This window comes from Bactrocera tryoni, unplaced genomic scaffold (assembly GCF_016617805.1).
Source record: "Bactrocera tryoni isolate S06 unplaced genomic scaffold, CSIRO_BtryS06_freeze2 scaffold_25, whole genome shotgun sequence".
Taxonomy (NCBI): domain Eukaryota; kingdom Metazoa; phylum Arthropoda; class Insecta; order Diptera; family Tephritidae; genus Bactrocera; species Bactrocera tryoni.
Window position 1 is genome coordinate 24,194,877 of NW_024395977.1, and position 24,979 is coordinate 24,219,855.

At 35.5% G+C, this 24,979-nt stretch overlaps 1 protein-coding gene across 1 annotated transcript in view; it reads left to right on the forward strand.

Moving 5' to 3' along the window:
• Positions 1 to 23,744, forward strand: part of LOC120780327 (mitochondrial import inner membrane translocase subunit Tim17-A) — a 78,614-nt gene extending 54,870 nt beyond the window's left edge. Inside the window, exon 4 of the mRNA XM_040112620.1 lies at positions 23,320 to 23,744. Within this exon, the coding sequence (XP_039968554.1) occupies positions 23,320 to 23,522 (203 nt within the window). The 3' untranslated portion in view covers positions 23,523 to 23,744. The remainder of the gene's footprint in view (positions 1 to 23,319) is intronic.
• The last annotated feature ends 1,235 nt before the right edge of the window (positions 23,745 to 24,979 follow it).

The following is a 24,979-nucleotide window of genomic DNA, read 5'->3' on the forward strand; positions in this document are numbered from 1 at the left end:
GTGCTGTTAAATTATCGACCGTAAAACTACCATTGAGTGTGGTTTTTAGTTTTTTTTTGTATTTGAAAATTGAGAGCAATAAAATAGTACATACCATCTGAAAAGGTAGCTTGTAAAGCACCCATGTCCATTAAATATTTGCGTCAGATGGAAATCTAGGTCTCCATGTCGTCTGTCTATCCATGAGTGGATGTCCGGTATAAATCGATGGGCCCAGCGCACTTTGGATGAGGTATTCCACCTCTTGCTTCATTTTAATGCTCTTGTTCCCCTCCTCTGTTTTTGCCGATACTGTTTTAGGCGCTGATTGATAATATAAACGCTCAAGTTTATCTCCCTCGATGTCAATGGGCGGCAAGCTGGCTAATACTTCAACAGCGTCGGTTGATATAGTCCGGAACGCACTTATTACTCGAATTCACAGAAGAGAACCATTTAAACACTCATTGCATTTATTTTTTACTACCATAAAACTGCACTCGAGGTAGAGTAGCTCTAGGTACCTTCGTCTGTATCAATAAACAGCCTTCTGTTTTTAAAATCGCTCAATATAATGTTTATGAGGTATTTAGGAGCTCGTATTTCATCCAGGGTGTTGATTATGTGTGCGCGTTTTGCCGTGTTGAACGCATTCTTGACATCCAGGGTAATCAGCGCGCTGGACTTTTTGGTGCCACCTTTCAATCTTTTGCCACTTACTGCAAATTTCGCAATATCGACGACTTCTCGTAGTGCGTCAATAGAGGATCTATTTTTTATAGTCGTATTGTCTCTCTGATAATCTGTCGACTTTCTGGATTGCTAGCTCCCAGCGGTTTTTTATTACACCTTCGTACACTTTACCAATAGTGTCGAGCATACACAGTGGCCGGTACGATGAAGGGTTATCAGGTGGTTTCTTTGGTTTTGGGAGCAGAACAATCGCTGTACTTTCCACGCGTCGGGGAATACCTCTTCCTTTATACACGCGTCGTACATTTTAGCGAATAGTTCAATACAGGCGCTTTGGTGTTTTTGATTTTCTTTTCTATGACCAATAGCTCTTCTTCCGTGACTAACGGGGGTGAAACTGCAGATTCGTTTCGTCGCTTGGCATATGAAATCTGGTCGTGTTTCGGGAATAATGTTTCGACGACTTTTCCAATAAAATATGCATCTTTCGATTGCTGCTGCTTATTTGCTTCTTCACAGAGCTTCTCAAAACATAATTTTTTGCTCCGGGTAATAGCCGACTTCAGGAGCTTCTTGTGGCTTTTAAATTCTTCTCTTAGGCGATTTTCGTTCGCTTCACCCGGGTTACGCTGTACACCGTCTGGCTGAGAACACAAAGCTTTCTCATCGTGGAAATTTTGTTGTGAACACATCACAACTGCGCATTGTTGCATCGCATACTGTGACCAGTTCCTTTCGCACTGCCGATACCAAGTGGGCGGCGTCGTCACCTGATGTCTTTGATGTACTCCAGACTACCTTAAACAGGTCTGAATCGAACTCCTGTTGCTTCCAGCTTCGCTTTCGGGAAGTGTTTCTGCTAAGGGTTTCCGGCTCTCGGAAGTACGAAATTTAAGCTATAATCGCCATATGGTCACTATTTATGTATGTATATGGGGACACCGCCCACTTAATATGTATGACTGCTGAGCGAATCATTTGCAAACATAATATCTATTATGGATCCTTTATTTGCTTTTTGGTAAGTGTTTTGCGTTCCACACTGTTTATTATTGTTCGGTTCGTTTGATTGAGGAATTCTTGAGTTAGCCGCCCGCGATGGTTTGTACATCTGCTGCCTCATGCAGTTGACCATGCATTAAAATCACCCGCTATTACAATCGGTGTTTTGCCTCTGGTTTCTAAAGACAGTCTTAAGAGAAAAATAACAACAAGTGTTCAAGGTGTACGGACGTGTTTTTGAATCCGCTCCGTGATTCTGATTTTTGCAAAAAGTAAGCAAACAATAATAATAAATAAAAACAAACAAACAAATAAAAAAACAGTGCACACAAACTATTAATAATAAACATTAACAAATAGTGCGAAAAACGGGGAATATTCGTTCCAGTATCCCTTTTTGAAGAGGTTTTGCGCAAAGGGGGAGGGGCTGGGGGCTTGCTACCCCCCTCATTTGAAAGGTAATGAATGGAGCTTTTGAATAATAGCACCCTTCCCACTGAAAAGCGCCGCAGGCGAAAATCGCGCGATTTTTTATTCCAAATTTTCGTTATATGGACGTAATATATTGCCCACTTTTCAGAGAGCTAAATAACGTATTATATTTACCTGATTGGTTATTTGACATCATTATAAAGTTTGAAAGCAGTTATTTTATTTACTTATATTAAAAATTTCCAATTGCGAAAACACACTGGTTTTAATTAAGGCACGCGAATATAGTATAATAAAAATTTGAATTCCATTGAAATCAATATACCGTTAATACAGAAGTAACCCTATCAACATTTTTTCTATAATACTAACGTATTACCCCATTATTAAAATATATATATATATATATAGTATAACCTTAATTGAGCGTGGCCCTAAGGATCCACCCACCCCACCGCACCCCTTTTCACATATGTTAATACTTTCAACCATCGATCCGAAACGAGTCCTATGTAAAGTAACCCAAATGTATGTAAGACCTACCATTTTGATTCGTTGGGTTATTACTGTTTTCCTTTTGTGCTTATTTTCTTCGTCGTTTGACAGTTCATATTCAGTAATTTTGCTTACATTTCAAGGAACAGTATACCACGTAATTGAAAGCTGTTTTATTTATTAAATTGTACATAAAATTGCAACTTAAAATTCATAATTTATTATTAATTCAATTAAATATATTTCAAAGCATGTGTGTGTGTGTTAAATTGGTTAAATTTTTTGCAAGCAGTGCAACAAAAACTTCAAAAGAAGAGAGCCATTGTTTGAGCAAATGTGAAAATGTGCGTTTTTTGCTTACTTATATCTAAAAAACAAATTAACATTTAACAATAAATTTACATTTAAACCAAAGTTTAATTCATAGGCTATCCGTGCTATATAAATCAAAAAAAATCCGTGCACGCATTTGAGAGGAATAAGCAGTGAAAAGAGATACTGAAACGAAGCAACTCAATATCCCCCCATCCCCACAAAACAATATATAAAACAAAAAAACAAACAATAATGAGTGCTTCGTAGCCTCACCCGCAAAACCGTAGGCATTCCTTAAATGCCTACTTCAGCTTTGTCGAGCCAACAAATGCAACTCCTGGTAAAAAAAAATGTAACGGCGATGATGAGTCATCGCAGCGATCAGATGAACAGCAATCGGGCAACAACAAATCCACTGACAGCAGCCGCTATGCAGGTACCAGCAAGCACGCGGACAGCGAAGGAAAATAAAATGCAAGGTGAGAATGTACCAAGCAAAAAAGGGCCATCAGTTCAGACTGGTATTGATCGCTACATTAATGTAAAAAGGAAATTGAGTCCTATTAAAACAGCGGTCAATACCAAAAAATTTCAAGCAGGCACGCCAAACAGTAAAAAGCCAGAAATTCTTAATGGCAACAGATTTGCCTTATTAAGCAAGGGCCTAACGACGAAGCAAAGGGTACCACCACGGTCGTGAATGCCAAACCTCCTGCAATCTACATTTTTGCGTGAGCATTGCTCAAATGCGCTTGTTTCCAAAATGAGCAATATTATAGGCGCAAACAATTTTCACATTGTGCCCTTGAAAAAAGGTAACATAGATGAAACAAAAAATCAAACATACACTAAAAAAAAGTTTGATGGATGTTGTAAAATACTTGTCAAATAATAACAGGAATTACTACTCTTACCAACTGAAGAGCTCAAAAGGCCTAGTTGTCATAAAAGGTATAGAGTCTTCGGTAGACTCTAACGACGTTAAAGAAGCACTAGAATAAGGTGGTATTAGCATTAAATCAGTAGTAAATATTTTTATCAGGAACAAAGTCCCACAACCCATGTTCAAAATAGAATTGAATAGAACAGTACAATGTACAAACTGCCAAGAGTATGGACACACGAAAGCATATTATACTCTACGAAGTGTCTGTGTAGTGTGTGGTGATCTACATCCTACTTCAAAATGTACTCTTAAAAAAGAGGATTTAAATAAAAAATGCAGCAATTGTGGAGGAAATCATACTGCTAACTACAGGGGTTGCAAACTATACAAAGATTTGAAATCGAAGTTGTCACAGGCCATCCAAGCACGTCGTAACCAAATGATGAATATTCCATCTAATGAAAATATTAAAATACCCGTCCATATTTCAAAACCAGTAAATCTTAAAGACAATGCTACTCAAGGGAGCTATGCAAACGTGGTGAAAGGCAATACTACATAAATGCAATTGCCCCAAAACCAATCAAATGGAAGCGTTGAAACTATGATTTTCAACCTTACCCAATGTATGACACAATTTATGGCTTCAATGCAAAATATGATTCAAGAGATAATCAAATCACAAAATCAAATGTTGCAAACTTTTTAAAGTAAAAAATCAGTGTATTGAACATTTGTTTATTGTCATAAATTGGAACTTATTAGATTTCTGGATGAAAATAATATTGACATAATGCTATTGTCAGAAACTCATCTTACGAACAAAAACAATTTCTTTATACCGGGATTTAGACTCTATGTTACAAACCACCCAGATGGAAAGGCACATGGTGGAACAGCAGTGTTGGTTAGAAAACGGTTAAATCACCTCACATTAGAATCTTATGCCACAGCGCAATTACAAGCTACAACAATAACTATAAAAAATCGCTGCGGGGATTTAAATCTGACGGCCATATGCAGCCCACCTCCGTTTAAAATTACAAACATCCAATTTAAAGACTTTTTTGGAACACTTGGCCATAGATTTCTAGTAGGTGGAGATTACAATGCAAAGCACACGTATTGGGACTCACGGCTAATTAATCCGAAAGGACGACAGCTGTATCACAATATTATAAATAAGCACAATAAACTTGACATAATATCTCCTGGTAAGCCGACATATTGGCCTAGTGATCGTAAAAAAATACCAGATTTAATTGATTTTGCTGTAACCAAAAATATATATAAATCGCACATAACAGCTGATACATGTACTGATCTATCTTCTGATCACTCTCCTGTACTAATAAAATTATGTGAACAACCCATATTTGTTGATCCAAAAGTGGGTCTAACATCTTATAAAACGAATTGGCTAAAATATAAAAAATACGTGGGTAGCCACGAAAACACTCCAGCTCTGAAAGTATTCGACGCTGTACCCGCCGGGGAAAGCAGAGGAAGACCTCCACTCCGTTGGACCTGGCTACGCTTGGAATATCCAATTTGCGCTACGTAGCGAAAAGAAGAAACGACTGGTGCGCTGTTGTTAACTCGGCTATAATCGCGTAAGCGGTGTCTACGCAAATTAAGAAGATGAAGCCACATTAATGTTGAGTACAAAATAAATACCGGAAGAGATATTGACGAAAGCATGGAAGAACTCAATGATATAATAACTAGCGAAGCTGTCTTAGCAACACCAAACAAAAACTATTAGCCGCCTGGTGCCAGAAAAATTACGAACAGAGAAATAGAAAAGCTTGTAAATGAGAAAAAGGCGTGCAAGGCGTGCAAGGCGTGAATGGCAGATAAATCGCTTCCATTCCACTAAGCTTCAATTGAAATCAGCTGCACGTAAATTAAAAAAGAGCTTAAACGTGAGGAAGAATTCAATACCGAAAATGTATATAAAGAAGCTGTGTCCATATTCAAGCAAGCAAAATTCTCTTTGGAAAGCCCAAAAGTCCCTAAAGCCACCAACTAACTTCAACATACCTATACGAGACATAGGTCGAAATTGGGCTGGAAGTGACGAGGAAAATGCTAATTGTTTTGTAAATCACCTAGAAAAGGTATTTCAACCAAATTGCCCAAAGAACCACTTCGAGTTGTCCAGCTTACCCAACACAGTTAAAGAGTCACTTGAGTCTTTTAAGACTTCACCTTCTAAAATTATTAGAATAATAAAATAACTTAAACCAAAAAAGTCACCAGGACATGATAATATTACCCCAAAAATGCTAATTGAGTTACCAAATATTGCTATAGAAGTGCTCTCTTTGCTCTTCAGTGCAATCCTTAATCTCGGATACTATCCTAATTCCTGGAAAAAGTCGCTGATTGTCTTGATAGATAAACCTGGGAAAGACTTAACACAGCCGTCTTCATACAGACCAATCAGTCTTCTACCCTGTCTTTCTAAAATATTTGAAAAAGTGTTACTATCAAAGATGTCTCCTTTCCTCCACGAAAATAATATAATACCAACGCACCAATTCGGGTTTCGTCCAAAACATAGCACGATAGTGCAAGTAAATAGAATTACTAACGAAATAAGAACAGCATTTGAGCACAGAGAGTACTGTTCAGCTTTATTTCTAGACGTGGTTCAGGCGTTTGATAAGGTGTGACATGAAGGCCTTTTGTATGAGATTAAAAACATTCTACCCTTTGAATTGTATAAAACATTGGAGCCTTATTTAAAAAATAGAAAATGTGTGGTAAAAGTGGGAGATTTCATATCTGATGAACGACAGATAAGGGCTGGTGTACCACAAGGCAGTGTTTTAGGCCCAACTCTATACATCATATATACGGCAGATCTTCCAACAGCTAATAATGTATTAACTTCAACTTTTGCGGATGACACAGCTTTAGTGAGCCGTAACAAATGCCACATAATAGCATCATGAATATTAGCCAAGCACTTAAGGTCTATCGAAGAACGGCTAGCCAACTGGCGTATAAATGTGAATGAACAAAAGTGTAAGCATGTTACATTTTCGCTAAGACCTAAAATGTATACGGCAGTAAAAATTAACAACATTTTAGTACCCCAAGCGAACGAAGTAACTTATCTTGGTATTCACATGGATAGAAGACTTACGTGGAGAAAACATATATCTAGTAAAATAACTTGCATGAAGATAAGAGCTGCAAATTTAAATTGACTTTTAAATAAAAACTCCAAACTTAGCCTAGACAACAAAGTGCTTTTATATAATGCTGTCATAAAGCCGATTTGGATGTATGGCATTCAACTATGGGGTACGACCTGTGCAACTAATATTGATATAATACAAAGGTTCCAATCAAAACTGCTTAGAACAATCACGTGTACACCATGGTACATGCGTAATGAAAATATCCATAAAGACCTTGGTATTTCTATGGTAAAGAAGGAAGTAGAAGACAGCAGAATTAAATATATGTATGTATATCTAAACTCCGAGATCACCCAAACCCTTTGGCTAATGCTTTGGTACATTTGGTACTAATTGTTATGCTTTTAAAACAAAATACAGATTCAATAAATAAAAAAGATATTGCAAAAAAAAATTCTATGATTGCTGCGCGGGGACGAGTATAGAAACCTACAAAATATATCACCTGTATATTCGCCCATGTGAACAGTTATGAGCTTCTCTGGAGCAAGTCTTAAAAGGTTGTCCTTTGCAGGGCCATATTGCTGCCTTACCGGTTTTGTCTGCAATCCACGCGCTTTTCGGACGCTGGGAATATTATTCACTTAGTATGGCGACATCAATATTCTCTTCTATAATTGTCTGATCTAGCAAATCCTGTGCTGCTGCGCAATGATTTAAATTTAGCTGTATAATCTTCATTTTCTTAGGGTTTTCATCATCTCCAGGTACTTGGGGCAGGTGGTGCTCAATACTGAGTGTTCCCCTTTGCAGAGCATGCAGCTCGGAACGTTTGTGCATACCTTTGCTAAATGTTTCGCGGTTCCACAACGTGTACAATTAGTAGATCTGCCTGTCGAGGTGAAGCAATTACGCGCCATGTGACCCAGGTGGATACACTTATAGCATCTGGGAAAAGGCGAGTAATCTCGATTCTGTTTATGTATGTATGTATGGACACAAGTACATACATATGTCTTTTGAGTTCAGTTTTAGGTGCTGTCATACCTCTATCGTTAAAGGCCCTAATTTCAACGTCTTCATTTGGCTCTTCGTTAGGTACATAAGTAGATCAGAGTCCAGTGTTGAATTACACTGGTCAACAAATTTGTAATTTTTTTTTGTCACAAGAAAATTTATATCATATTTTGAATATACTAGGGCCACCAAATAATAATATATCAATGAAAAAAAATATACACATCATGTTTTCTTGTGACATCCAAAGATATATTTTCGTAAAAAGTATAAAATTCAGTCACACTTACAGAATTATTTCCTAATATCTAATAGATACTTATGGTTTTCTTGAATATTTGGCTTCCGGTAGGTCCCTTTTAAGTCTCCAACAATAGTCTGCTAGCATTCCTGGACTCCATTTCCCTTCTCCATTAAGGGGGCGGGGGGGTAAGGTTTGACAACTTTTTTTTTCCATTTTTTTTTATTTTTTTTTCTGAACCATCAACATCTCAAGAATATTGTGTTAAAGTTTTAGGTTATTCGGAGAAAAACTAACGAAGTTACAGCAGGTTGAATAACGGTACCTCTAACTTAGGCTTGCGCGCCTTCTAGCTACCTGCGCAGAGTGTACAAAACTTTGAATCGATTTTCCCAAATATGTCATTTTTAAAGTCGGTGACCAGCCTACAGAAAAAACTACTGCATCGGTCGTTTAGAAGTTTTGTACAAATATTTTACATATATGTAGCTCTCGAATGACGTCGAGTTTTTTCCAAAAATTTTAATTTCTAAGAATTTTACAATGACAAATAAGTCGATTTTTTCGTCTAAAATCGTCATTTTGGCTTGAAAATGATAACAAAAATTGAAAAATTAAAAAAAACTCGACGTCAATTGAAAGATAAACTAATAAACTAAAGAAAGCATTTCGCCTATAAATCCGTTATTCCTTGCTATTTTTCGATAAAACTTTTTTTAAGTATTCTTCAAATGTTGTACTTTCATAAAATAATAAGTAAAATAAACCTACAGCAATAATTAAAAAAAAACACGAAAAAAGGTCTTTTTTCGACGAAACAAACCTTACCCCCCCTTAAGGAAATGTCTTTATGGAACTTCTCACCTTGTTCGTCCATATGAGAGTCCAGCATATGTATTTTCAAGGACATATTACACCCCAAAGCTTTAAATGATATCATAAGTTCATTTAATTAATCTTTGTAATTTTTCGCTTTATGGTTACCTAGAAAATTTTGAACAACATTCACAAAACATTTCCAGGCGAGTTTTTCCTGATCATTCAGTTTTTCTTCAAAGCTTTTATCCATCAAGGTTCACTAGAGGATCATTTTTTTGGCCTGGAGTTAGTGATTCATGCTTGAGCTACACTTTCTTTGTATAGTGACTTTTCCTGTCTCTACTGTCCCATTCTCAAATAAAACAGCAAAATTTCGTATAACCAAGCTGTAGTCCAAGTAAAAGTACTTTAAAATCACCACAAATTTTCTAAGCGTGTTTACTGTATTAAATTTCTTCAAGTATAAATCTCATATTTTCGTAAGTCTCTTTCATATTAAAACCATGAGCAATCGGCACAGAAGGAAGTTTGTTTCCGTTATGCAGTAACACTGCTTTCAAACTACATAGTTTTTGAAGAGTCAATAAACAGTTGCCGGTGACTTGGATCATATTCGAAATTTAATAAATTCATCACAACAGGAACGTTATTACAATAGACTAAATCACCTCCTTCAGAAAAGTAAGGTTTTTTTCATCGCCACGACGTCGAAAATGATAAATCTTTGTACCACGAGAAAGTAAATTCTAGTCGTTTAATCTAGACCCCAAAAGCTCAGCCTGTTTTTTAGACAGATTTAAATCACGTACTAAATCGTTTAAATCACGTTGTGTCAATAAGTGCGGTTCTTTTGAAGTTTACGGTTCATAACTTGAGTCACTATCAAGATCAGATACCTTATTATGCTGACTGAGAACAAATTCCGGACTAGAATTCTCACTTGTTGATCGATTTGGAGGTATCGGCACAGGCAGTTCGGCACTATGTAGGATGGGTCTCTTGGCCGAAGACAAGTTTGGATACATCCAAATCATTGGTATAGCAAATGACAAATGTTTAGGTTCTTGTTTAGCCCAACCTAAAAGAAGCCTCACACACGTTACTTAACATTCCTCACAGGAAAACCAAAATGGTCTAAATAGCACTGTTCAATTAGTGATGTGAAATTTCGACGCGGAGATGTAAAAGTTAATTCTCCACACACATAACAAAAATTGTCCGGGTTGTTCAAACACTTTCGTGGCATATTTACGATCTAACTAATGTAAATAAAATGTAATTTAGCAAACACAATAGTTACACAGTCGACTAAATGCAGTTATGTAAACAAAGAAACGTATATAAGGTCAGAAATGAATATGTAGCTGTCACAAGAAAACTAGATGTGATAGAAACAAAACTGTTATATAGTATATTTTTAATGAGGGTACACCAACGTAAATAAAAATCATAACAAAGTTCATGTGACAAAAACAGTGTTTACCAGTATTTTCACATTGTGTTTTTTACTCCAAGTATTCGATATAAAAACCTTTGCGGCAATGGACACGGTCGAATATGTTTTATAAATTTTTATATTGATAACTTTGAAAGAGCTGATTAGAGTTTCCTTGATGGTACAGACACGATATTGTTTTTCTTCAACTTGGTTCTGCATTTTAGTAGCTTCGCGAGCTATACTTTTTGGCTGCTTTCCATAGTCTACAAAATATTTTTCCTTTTTCGGTGAGAATAGAATTTGGCTCAACTAAATATCTTTGGTCTTTTTCGGCAATGGTGTTGGTTTGTACAAAACCTGAACTTCCTCTTCTAAATTATGGTCAATTACTTCAGCTTCGCCCTCATCTTCAAACGCTTTAAATTGGACTTCACTTTCCCACATTTCTCTAAAATGTGAGCCTGCCGTAAGAGATAAATGCGAAGGTAATAATTTAGTTTAGTTAGTTTTTTCTCAATTACACTGGTAACCAAAAACTCTCTTTTTTTTGCGACATGAACAGAACAAAGTGTTTATTATGTAAAAATTGCCACAAATGCAGAAAATATCTACAGATTTATTCTAAGCCTATAGTTTTTTTTACTATGAGGATTTTTGTTAAAAAAAACAGCGATGGATATATTATTGTTCTATTATTTTATTAACCAAATAGTACCTTAAGGGCTATACCAGTGTGACACTTTAACCCTCATCGAGACTCTCGTGTCTGGCCAGGCATATTTTGTTTTTAAATGTTATTTAAATATATTTAGAGTGTAGCAAACGACTTGCGCTTCCAGGTAGCTTCCTAGAATTTTATTGTCTATAGAATTCAGAAAAAAAAATTCAAGGATATCGTATCGAAAAGGACGAAAAAGGATATAATAATATTACACCTTAGTGCACCAATGGTGCTTGGCTAGACCCCATATAATTTGTATTAAAATATATGAACTTTGGTATGTTCCTATCACTTCGCACGGTTGATTTATCTGTTTTCAGTTACATGTCCAAATTGGTTTGTATGCTTATCTAGGTCAAATACTTTAGCCGCTAGAGCGTTCTAAAGGTTAAGAAAAATGTAAATTTTCTCAAAATGTTAAATTTTTTGTGAACGCTATGGCCTCGTCCCTGGTGAGGATAGAGGGGAGGTTGAGGGCTTTCCTGAAAGCCCCAGGGGTGAACTAACTCGCAAAACTGTTTTGATCACCCCCGGGCCCATACCCCCCCAACTGTAGTGAAACAAAAAGGGGGACATGATGAAAACTCATTTTCGCCTATTGCCACGCCCCCGGTGGGGCCTTGCTCTTTAAATTACCTAACCGGTGCAATTTATTTGACCCACCTAGGTCAAATACTTTAGCCGCTAGAGCGTTTTAAAAGGTTAAGAAAAAATGTAATATTTCTCAAAATGTTACATTTTTTATGAACGCTATTGCCACGCCAAGCGTGAACAAGGCAGTCAATTTGATTTCAACCAAATAGTGAGGTAAGAAATTTCAAAATGTATCTACATATATTGTACATATATGAGTGTAAATACAACACGTATTTCCATACAAATGTATGTAAACACCACTTGGCCTAGCCAAGCACCATTGGTCTCGACTAAGTGTATCAGACCGTTGGTCTCGACCAGGGTTAAAATTTTTTTTTTTGTTTTTGGTTTTTCGATGATTTTTATATATTCAAAAATATCCTGTGAAATCGGCAAGGTCGTATCTTGAATAGTTTTTGAATGGCAGTGTTCTAAACAGCGACCGCTCAGAGGTGCAAACACATATGTATAAGTGAAACTTTAAACTCGTTTTTCTCGAAACGATATTTTTCAAAATTGCTGACATCATAACTCAACGAGAAATTGACCGATCGACTTCAAATTAAAACTGGGTATATTTGAATACATTTGCTATACAATGAACTACGATCTTTTTGATTGGTTGAAAATTGTCAATTTGGCATTAAAAAACGACAATTTTTTTCGTAAAAAAACGAATTTTTTTTTCCAAAACTACGCCATTTTCTTAATTTTTGATATTTTTCAAAGATCGTAGTTCATTGTATAGATAATATATTTAAGTTTAATAAACATTTTGAATTTTTTTGTTTCAGCTACTCATTCGACCGGAATCATGCCAGCAGTTGAGGCACTTTTTTTTCGGCACTTCCGCAGACAGCACATAACTCCGTTATTTTTCAATATTTTTGTAAAAAAAAAATTTTAATACAGCTAAAAATATACTTTATTACATCCATAGAACGTCAAACATTCAATCTAGTACTTTCTTTTAAAATAATTTACGGAATTCGCCTAATTTTTCATGCGTCACACTGGTAGAGCCCCTTAAAATGTTACTGTCGATGTTTTTCGGCGATATTTTGTTTTTCCAGTCTCTCTTAACAATGTCCAGTAGTAATTGGCAAGCAAACTGGCACTCCACTTGCCTTGGTACCGTTTCTCCATAGCAGAAATGTCTTGGTGGAACCGTTCCCCATGTCCGTCACTTACGGCTTTTCCGGGAAAAAATCCTGAAAGTAAATTTTAAGGGACATGTTGCAACCCATTTTTTTATAGGTAGTAAATAGTTCAGTCAAAATATCTTTGTAATTGTCAGTTTTTCTATTTCCAAGAAAATTTTGAATAACACTTTTAAAGGCACTTTAGGCTCGTATTTCAGTTTCATTGAGCATTTCCTCAAATGTTTTATTTTTCATTAGTTCTCTTATTTGCGGACTCACAAATATGCCCCCCTTATTTATGCTTCACTGACTGCTGGAAATTTCCACTTCTGTCCATTGCCTTCTTCTTCATTAAATTCATTTTAATATGCGTAGGTGGTAGTAATACCTTTTTGAGATCAACTTGTGGTTCACTGGTAACGTTTTTTTCCCGGAGTGAGTGCCCGACGTACTGGCCACTGTTTCTGTACATAATGACAGTCTCTCGCACGGTTGTCCCATTCGCAAAGGAAGCAACAGTATTTCGTATATCCTAAGGGTACAGATGGATATTTGTTACCGTTATGAACCAATGCCGCCTTTAAACTAAGTTGAGAGGAATCAATGAATATACGCCAATCACGTGGATCAAAAAAACTTTTCTATCCTGGTGCGTTAAGGGGCTATACCAGTGTGACGCATAAGAAATTAGGCGATTTTCGTGAATTTTTTTAAAAGAAAGTACTATATTGAATGTTTCGACATTCTATGGACGTAATAGAGTATATTTTAAGCTATACTAAAATTTTTTTTTTACAAAAATATTGAAAAATAACGAAAGTTATGTGCTGTCTGGGGAAGTGCCGAAAAAAAAGTGCCTCAACTGCTTGCATGATTCCGGTCGATTGAGGAGCTGAAACAAAAAAATTCAAAATGTTTATTAAACTTAAATAAATTTTCTATACAATGAACTACGATCTTTGAAAAATATCAAAAATTAAGAAAATGGCGTAGTTTTGAAAAAAAAATCGTTTTTTTACGAAAAAAATTGTCGTTTTTTTAATGCCAAATTGACAATTTTCAACCAATCAAAAAGATCGTAGTCAATTGTACAGCAAATGTATTCAACTATACATTTTTAATTTGAAGTCGATCGGTCAATTTCTCGTTGAGTTATAATGTCAGCAATTTTGAAAAATGTCGTTTAAAAACGCGTTTAAAGTTTCACTTATACATTATATGTTTGCATCTCTGAGAGGTCGCTATTTAGAACGCTGCCATTCAAAAACTGTTTAAGATACGACCTCGCCGATTTCACAGGATATTTTTATACTCTCGCAACAAAGTTGCCAAAGAGAGTATTATAGTTTTGTTCACATAACGGTTGTTTGTAAGTCCTAAAACTAAAAGAGTCAGATATAGGGATATAGATATACCAAAGTGATCAGGGTGACGAGTAGAGTTGAAATCCGGATGTCTGCCTGTCCGTCCGTCCGTCTGTCTGTGCAAGCTGTAACTTGAGTAAAAATTGAGATATCATGATGAAACTTGGTACACGTATTCCTTGGCTCCATAAGAAGGTTAAGTTCGAAGATGGGCAAAATCGGCCCACTGCCACGCCCACAAAATGGCGGAAACCGAAAACCTATAAAGTGTCATAACTAAGCCATAAATAAAGATATTAAAGTGAAATTTGGCACAAAGGATCGCATTAGGGAGGGGCATATTTGGACGTAATTTTTTGGAAAAGTGGGCGTGGCCCCGCCCCCTACTAAGTTTTTATACATATCTCGGAAACTACTATAGCTATGTCAACCAAACTCTACAGAGTCGTTTCCTTCAGGCATTTCCATATACAATTTAAAAATGGAAGAAATCGGATAATAACCACGCCCACCTCCCATACAAAGGTTATGTTGAAAATCACTAAAAGTGCCTTAACCGACTAACAAAACACGTCAGAAACACTAAACTTTACAAAAGAAATGGCAGAAGAAAGCTGCACCCAGGCTTTTTTTTAAAAATTGAAAATGGGCGTGGCGTTGCCCACTTATGAACCAAAAACCATATCTCAGGAACTACTCGACCTATTTTAATGAAATTCGGTATATAATATTTTCTTACCATCCTGATGACATGTAAGAAATATGGGTGAAATCGGTTCACAAACACGCCTTCTTCCAATTTAACGCTTTTTTGAATTCCACCTGATGCCTTCTCTGTATAATATATACATTAGGAACCAATGATGATAGCGGAATAAAACTTTACACAAATATTGTATTTGAGCTGAGGTAACCCTTGTGGGAAAAATTGTCGTCATCGGACTATAACTTTTCAAGGTCCCTGATATCGAACACGAAGAACTCAGTGCCTAACCTAACATAACCTAATTTTTCACCGAAAATATCGGTAAATCTCTCAGACATTTTCATGTAATTCAGAGGGCATCATTTTTATACTCTCGCAAAAAAGTTGCTAATAACAGTATCTCGATTATCACTTTATCAAGCGAGAGTATAAAATGTTCGGTGACACCCGAACTTAGCCCTTCCTTACTTGTTGAATATATCGGGTGATTTTTTAAGAGCTTGATAACTTTTTTTTAAAAAAAAACGCATAAAATTTGCAAAATCTCATCGGTTCTTTATTTGAAACGTTAGATTGGTTCATGACATTTACTTTTTGAAGATAATTTCATTTAAATGTTGACCGCGGCTGCGTCTTAGGTGGTCCATTCGGAAAGTCCAATTTTGGGCAACTTTTTTCGAGCATTTCGGCCGGAATAGCCCGAATTTCTTCGGAAATGTTGTCTTCCAAAGCTGGAATAGTTGCTGGCTTATTTCTGTAGACTTTAGACTTGACGTAGCCCCACAAAAAATAGTCTAAAGGCGTTAAATCGCATGATCTTGGTGGCCCAACTTACGGGTCCATTTCTTGAGATGAATTGTTCTCCGAAGTTTTCCCTCAAAATGGCCATAGAATCGCGAGCTGTGTGGCATGTAGCGCCATCTTGTTGAAACCACATGTCAACCAAGTTCAGTTCTTCCATTTTTGGCAACAAAAAGTTAGTTAGCATCTTGGTTGACATGTGGTTTCAACAAGATGGCGCTACATGCCACACAGCTCGCGATTCTATGGCCATTTTGAGGGAAAACTTCGGAGAACAATTCATTTCAAGAAATGGACCCGTAAGTTGGCCACCAAGATCATGCGATTTAACGCCTTTAGACTATTTTTTGTGGGGCTACGTCAAGTCTAAAGTCTACAGAAATAAGCCAGCAACTATTCCAGCTTTGGAAGACAACATTTCCGAAGAAATTCGGGCTATTCCGGCCGAAATGCTCGAAAAAGTTGCCCAAAAATTGGACTTTCCGAATGGACCACCTAAGACGCAGCCGCGGTCAACATTTAAATGAAATTATCTTCCAAAAGTAAATGTCATGAACCAATCTAACGTTTCAAATAAAGAACCGATGAGATTTTGCAAATTTTATGCGTTTTTTTTTAAAAAAAAGTTATCAAGCTCTTAAAAAATCACCCGATATAAGCTATCGAAAAAGCAAAAAAAAAAAATTTTTTTGAAACAATGTTTTTTTATAGTTTGTATTCTGTGAAATCGGCAAGGTCGTATCTTGAATTGTTTTCGGGTGGCAGCCTTCTAAAGAGCGGACGTTCGAAGGTACAAACATATATGTATGTATATGTGAAACTTTGAACGGGTTTTTCTCGAAACGACATTATTCAAAATTGCTGACATCATAACTCAACGAAAAATTAACCGATCGGCTTCAAATTAAAAGTAATGTTGGATACATTTACTATACAATGACCTTCGATATTTTTTTTTCAAAATTATGTCATTTTGTTAATTTTTGATATTTTTCAAAGATCGTAGTTCATTGTATAAGAAATATCTTTAGGTTTAATAAACTTTTTGATATTTTTTTCTCAGATACTCATTCGCCCGGAAACATGTCAGCAGTTGAGGCACTTTTTTTGGTACCTCTTAAGACAGCAATAACTCCGTTGCTTTTCAACAATTTTGTAAAATAAAAATCTTAAAATGTAGCTGATAGTACAAAGTGCATTCCAAAGTAAACAGGACTTAAAAAAATACAACATATGGTTTTTTCGGCAAAATCAATATATTTTATTCAAAGTAGGCTCCTTCTGCTTCAATACAGCTTTTTGCAGGTTCCAAAAGCATGTCGAACGTGTGTTTTAGCTCGTTTTGAATAGCCTCTACATCTGCAAAACGCTTTCGTTTCATGGGCAAATGCATTTTTCCGAAAAGGAAGAAGTCGTTCTTCGAATGTTGGATTCTGAGCAATATTTGGTCGTCAGTCAATTTGTTCGGAACAAACCGTGCACACACCTTTCGTAAGCCTAAATGTTCGGTCAAAATGCGATAAATCGATGTTTTGGAGATGTTCAATTCCATTTCCATGAATTTCAATGATAATTTCGGGTGATTTTTGATGAATTCATGATCACGGATTTTGATTGTCCCACATGTTGATCGTCATTTATGTCCTCACGACCACTTTGAAACGTTGAAACTACTCTGCTACGGGATAGGCAATCATTGGCATAAACTTGTTTCATCAATTGAAACGTTTCGGTAAAAGTTTTACCAATTTTAAAACAAAATTAATGTTGGCTCTTTGTTCGAAGCTCATTTTCGCACCAATAACACAAACATCCGGACACTTTAAACGCAATAAATTCACTTACAATCAATAAAAAGCAGATTCTAATGCTCCAGTCGACATATAGATGGCGCCACCAGGGACGCTAGATTCAAAATGTTTTGTTTACTTTAGAGCTTATACCATGTTCAGACCGAAAATTTGAAGGGATAAGATTACATTTAAGCCCTTCAATAATCAGCCCGTTCTCACTGCCGTTGGAAAGATAAAAAAAGCAGCTGTTTTTGCCATTCAAGAATTCACATCGCCTAATATTTATCAAAAGAAAACATTGTCATTTAGTATTTTGAAGTAAAAGCTGTCTTATTTTAAATATTTTCCATATAATGGAAATAATGGACGCATTTTTTCATTTTTTAAGTCGATTTTCAGGTGAAATTAGATTCATTGCTTTAAAAAAAATTTAATTGTTATAATTTTTTTCTCTCTGTAGTGTCCAAATCAGCTGTCATAATGTAATAGATTTCCAATGCTAACAAGTAGATGGCGCAAAATCAGAGTTGCACCGAGAGATTTAGCGTGGATCAGTTTCAAATCACTTCGATGAAGGGATTTTGAATTGTCATTTTTAAAATCTTGATAAATTTATCGGATTAGTAGGATAAACCACTCAACAGCCGAAGTACTGTGATTAAGTGTCGGTCTGAACATTGTATTACCTTGTATACCTTATTACGCTCAAAGAAGTTCAAAACATTCAATCGATTACTTTGTTTAAAAAAAAATTCTCGAAAATCGCCTAATTTTTCATGCATTACACTGGTATAGCCTCTTAAACAAAAGGTTAACTTCTGAACAGTATACTAGATCTGTAATTAAACGTATGTTTGGACTTGAGTCCAAATAAATGATAGTAGAATACGCTGTTTACTTCAAACAAGCAGGCAGAACCGGTCTAAACCGGTAAAATCCCTAATCCAGTTATTGAAAATATAAGATAATGCAATGTAATGAAATTTTATGTATTGTAAAATCTGAAGCCGCAGGTTACAAAATATCTGTGAGTGTTTTCAGTTTTCAGATTTGACTTCAGGGTATCAAACTGCATTAGAAACACCCAAGAATTTTCATGTCACAAATTATGCGGCTACCAGTGTTATTGAAGGTTCATGAAATTCTTCAAGGGATTTGGACTCGCCTTCTTGTAATCTCGTTTTACAATGTTTAAGGTTCTCGAAATACTCAATTTCTCAACTTCAATAGCAATTTCTGTAAAATACTTTGTGTGAAAATTGGGCATTTGATGAAACTCAAATTTCAAAAGTTTGATATGATTACTTTTTATTGTAATTATTTTGTTGAGATCATCAATTATTTTTCTGGGGAGTTCAATTTTCCTCTTGAATATGGAAATTTTTTTTAATGGCTTTGCTGAAATAGTGTTTGACGTGTACAATAGCTTTTCGGATAAATCTGCCTGGGCATCAAGAATTTTGTTCCGGTTTATTTCCCTTTTGAGAATATTTTCCGCAAAACTTCGTATTTGTGTAACTCTGGGTATTCTCCAAAGAAATCGTTGGAGGTGTATTGATTTGGTCGCCTCGTTGACCTTGCTGTGCCTCGATTCATAGCCGTTGAGTATGTCTTTGTATGGCAGTTGGATCACTGCGTCTAGTTTCTTGCTAAAACGACTTACATATGTATTCAGTTTAATATACGGGAATATTCTCCCGTCTTACAATTATTTTGCCTTTACTTTAAACAGCGCTTTTTTGTATATTGCCTTTATATGACTTTTAATTTGACCGAGCACTAAATCCGGCTCGAAGGACCAAATGTTAATACCTCAATGAAGTTTTATTCAATATATGCATTTTTATTATTATTGTATGTGCATTGCATGTAAAGTCATAGGTCTGTTTATGTACATATGTACATATGTATGTATTTATACATGTATTTTTAGTGAACTGTATGTGTTTTTACATATTTATGTATTATAATATCTCGGCTATGCTGACACTAAACAACTAAGCATGTTGAATGATATTTGAACACCATCTTTCTACTGTTCTAATTGTAAGTGAACAATCGTTATACACTTTTAACATTCGTTCGTGAATTTCCTTTGGTGCTACACCTTCCAAAAATATATAGCCCTGACAGACGAACAATATTAATACGCATCAAGCAACGCTAATGCGCATTGAAATTTTATGGTGACAGACGGCAGACTTGTGCATTTAGACAGCTGATTGTGAAATTTGTTTATTTAAAAAAAAAAAAAGCAAAGGGGGGTTGCACTCAGGGAGTGCAGGCAGAAGTGAAAACTTGAACTTATGGCGCGTTGGGCACTTTTTTGGGTGAGCATTTTTAGGTGCGCTCGCGACATGAGAAATCGTACATAGAAAATCAAGTTTATCAAAGCAATGTGGGCACTTTTTGAATGGACATGAAGTATAATAATATAGAAACTATATCCTACTTTTCCGGATTTCCCATAATTTTTTAGTGATTTTCCGACCGTCGATTCACGTCTCTAGTGAAATTCTCTACTAAATTGAGTATATATTCGATTTTTCGGGGTTTCCTACTTTTCTGTCTTTCCCATAATTTTTAGAGATTTTCCGACCATTGAATCACGTCCCTAGTGAAATTCTCTAATAAAAGGAGTATATTTTCGATTTTTCAGGTTTTCCTAATTTTCCGGCTTTCCGATAATTTTTAGTTCTTTGCTGAAATGAGCATAGAGTTAATTTTCCTAATTTCCCAAAATTTCGAGATTTTCTGTAATTTTGTAAAAATTTATCAACTTCAAACTTTAAATGCAGCGCTTTTTTAAACGGTAGCGCCAAACTTGTATTTTTGTAATGTAACTGTTGGTAAAACAGGAAGTTGTCTCCCTAGCCGAAGAAAGAGACAGCTGATATATGTATACCTAAGCGTATACTAATAGTATTGTACGCTATTGTAAACATATACATATGTACCCCCCGTGTTTCTCATTTTTTAAATAATTTTATTTAATAACGTGTTGCATTTGTTTATGTACATACATACGTATCATGTACGTCACAAAATTTACCAAATAAAATAATAATTTATTTACGTGATGACGAGCAGCAGTTGTAATAATGTATACAAAATATAGTAACACTACAGTATACAAAAGCACTACAACAATGGTTTTATTAATTCTATCAACACTTTAGATTTAAAAGTTCAAACTGGGCTACTTTTTTTCGTGCTCACTAACACAGTGACAGATCCTCTCATGTCGACCACTGACCTATACACTCTGAGTCAGTGAGAAATTGGAATTGGAATTAAAATTAAGCAAATTTTATAAATAATTAATAGTTTAATGAAAATTAACGAAATGTCTTTTAAGGATATATTCCCTATTATCTTTAAAAGGCTTGGAACATAAAAGGCATTGCATGGCACCAAAGGCATTTAGAATCATTAAATATTTCTCGCAGGGCATATTTGGTTTTGCGCTATAATCTTGCGTGATGTTAATTCGTTGCTGGCTCGGCAACGACTGAACGATAGAGCGTAAGCGTACGTGTGAAGTTAGTATGCAAAATTAGTGTGAAGTTAGTTTGTGCCGACCACTGCTCTGAGTATACATATATGCAGGTATGTAATCTCATCTGTCGCGAGAGCACGAACGAATGCCCATGCAAAGAGCGCGTATAGTATACATATATTATAAGAATACACCCGGAGTATACCTGTGTAAAGTCTCATCTGTCGCGAGAACGGCTGAAAATGTCACCCACAAAAGTGCCCACTTCAAAAAGTGAAATAAGAATTAATAAGAGAAATTATTAATAGAAATTTTAGTATGTTTGGAAAATCGATATAAATTTAATGAAAAAATTCGTTTATTATTACCTTCGTTCAAAGATAATAGAGTGTAAAACTGCTTACCTCTGATGCTGTAAACGCAAAGCAGGCGGCAGACTTCAAGCGACATCTGTCAAAAATAGCAAAAATCGGCCATTTTTGAGCAGTGTTGCATACTCAAAATTGGTAAATTCAGCTAAATGCACGAAATTCTTATGAATAACATGGGTCAAATGCGCAAGTAAATGTAAATTAAGCCCGCTAATGCAAATTAGCGCTTGTAAGAAAATACTGTGACACGGCGACACTAAATGGCTTGTAAACAAAGAATGAATTGACAGATTGATTGTACTAACAAAACAAAAAAAAATGTTGGGTTAGTAGCAGCGCCCTCTCTTATCGAACGACAAAACTCATTGAACAACCTGATATTGACTCCCTTTGTTTTATATTATATATTTAGTGGCACTATTTGGTTTTGTCCGATTATTTGTTGAGCACAAAAAATTTAATTGTTTTAGTTTTTTTGTTTAAATTTTCAGTTTATGTTCAAAAGGGTTACGTTTTCTTTACCACTTAGGTATTTGATAATAAAAAGTGTAAATAAAAGTGGAAAACAACACATTCTGCTTTAATGTTTGGAGCACAATAATATTAGACAAACTTCTGTCCGATTATACGATGGAACCACTGTATACATATATACGTACATAAATGTTAAACACCTTCATAGCCATACAAATGCAGTTTTACAAATTTTATACTATGTTCGGACCGACATTGAAAACATTTTGAAAACACATTTGTATGTTGTGGAATCTAAGTCGTTCGGACTGACAATGTGTGTTTTCGATGAGTTTTCACTGACAACTCTCAATAGCGGCATTCTCTTGCTCTTGCAAGATTGCACGATGACACAAAATGTAAAAATCCTATACCGAAATATGCAAGGCCAAGAGAGCACCCATTGCAGAATCTAGTGATATATGACGGCACGGAAATAAACATGGGTTTTGGTCTGACATATTTTACAGCCATTGCAAATAATTTTCTGCGTGTGTTTGTTGTTGTGCCGTTGCACCAAGAGGAAAATTCTGCAATTTCTGCACCGTGCAAGGTTTTGCAAAAGCAAGAGAATCCCCTTAATATGATTTGTATATCGAATGTAAACATATATCAAGTGACAATTTAGGGTCGGCAAAATATGTCTTCCAAAAACATCGATTAAACTAGAGCAGGCACCGATTATAATGAGTGGAATGTAAATTTTTAAGTAGTTTTCAGCGAAAACTGTGTTCGTTTGACAGATTTTACATGGACGAAAACACAAGCGAAAACCAGTTTTTCCCACGAAAACATGTTTTCGTTGTCGGTCCGAACATAGCATAAATTACTTTATGACAAAAGTCTCCGCCGCGGCATGGACGTGCAAATGAATATCTCTTCAAAACATATTGAAAATCAATGGTTTTTATTAAATCTTTGGCATACGAAGAATTTTTTTCTAATTCTGACACTAAAATTCGAGTTAGAAATTTTCATATTCACTTCGAATAAAAGTGCTTGTTTCTACATCGTTCTCAATTATTATTACAACAACAAAGAAAGGCTGTATCCTATTCAAAGTAAAAATCACAATTTATTTTCAATAATTGTAGATAATGCCAACAGGAATGCCACAGAGACGTTCTTGTTTCGTTTTAAAACGATATTGACAATGGGAATAGGGCCCTATGAGGAATACGATTTATTGTCGGTAAATGTCGGCAACGCCAACAGGAATACCAAATAGCCATTCTTATTTGTTTTTAAAACTACAACGGGAATAGGGCTAATTGTATTAATCATTTTTGTGTTCTTATTTTTAGGCATACCTGCAATGGCTGGAAGTGCTATAATTGGCGGAGTGTTGCTGGCCTTAATTGAAGGAGTCGGGATTTTATTTACCCGTCTTTCTGCAGAGCAGTTTCGGAATCCTACGCCACCGATTGATGATCCCACAGCACTAGGTGATGCTGCACAATCTTTTGGTTTTGGGCAGACCCATCAACATCAGTCGCAATATCAGTGAAAATGTGTTCATTTAAAATGAGCACTTATTTATACATATGCGTTGTGTCATATTTGTGTATGTATATCAATGCCAGTATAAATTAATTTTAATATGTTTTCACAGCACACCAATATCATTTAGAAAATAATAAAAATTATGAAGTATGTCGTTATGTTGTTTTAATAGCCCTGTAATATTCCGATAATAATATCAATTAAATTGGGATCGAAATAAGTTCAACGCTGAGTTCACAATATGAAAGTGGATGTTGGAAAATATCGAATTACTAATTTTGAAAACGATATACCTGAACCTTGAATAGCTGCCTGAATTAGATATTTTTGTAAACTTTAATAAGGGAAGATATTAGTAATATGCAGCATTTGAAAAACTACACTACTCCCTTAGCATTTCATTTAGCTCTTGCTACCGCTCTCACTTTGTCGGGAGCCACAGCATAGCCTTAGCATAACAATGTAAAAGTATGTGCTCTACTCTGCTCCGAGTTTTGTTAGGTAAAAAACTATAGCTGTAGCGAGAGCAAAAAATGAAATGTTAGGCTATGCTCTGGCGTAGCGGTAGCAGAAAATTGGGAACGGTAGCAGAGCGGAGCTAATGAAAGGCTGAGTCGATTTAGCCATGTCCGTCTGTCTGTCTGTCTGTATATATACGAACTAGTCCCTCAGTTTTTAAGATATCGTCTAGAAATTTTGCAAACGTCATTTTCTCTTCAAGAAGTTGCTCATTTGTCGGAAAGGCCGATATCGGACCACTATAACATATAGCTGCCATACAAACTGAACGATCGGAATCAAATGCTTGTATGGAAAACTTTCACATTTGACAAGATATATTCACGAAATTTGGTATATATTATTTTCTGAAGCAACAATGTAATCTCCGAAGAAATTGATCAGATCGGTTAACTATAGCAAAAAGCTTTCATACAAACTGAACACATAGTTACTAACAGAAATGCATCTGTGAAGGGTTGCACCGAAGCTAACGTTTTTTCTCGTTTTGTTTTTTTTTTTTTTTTGCTATTTTCTGTCATAATATTTGAATTAATTGAATAATTCAAACAAAAAAATATTATGCAAATCATTTTGGCACTTGTTGCATCAAGTGACTTTATAAATCTAAAATCAAATATTTTAAGAAATTTATTAATAAAGTGGACTAGATAATAAATGAATAAATTATAAAATGTTTTTTATATTATGTAAAATATTTACCATTTTTATATTACCAAAAACATCATCTATTACAAATGTATTACAATACTCAATTACTATGAATTTTCGAGATTAATTTTAACTACATATACTTTTCCCTTTTTCACGTTTTCTTATCCGGCATCTTTTAAATTCGCTTAGGCACAGGCACGTTCTTAGTAATTCTCGCAATCCAATTAATTTGTTCGTCCTAAAAAAACTGCCTGGTTCCGAAGCAAAATCAGTATGACCCATATACTA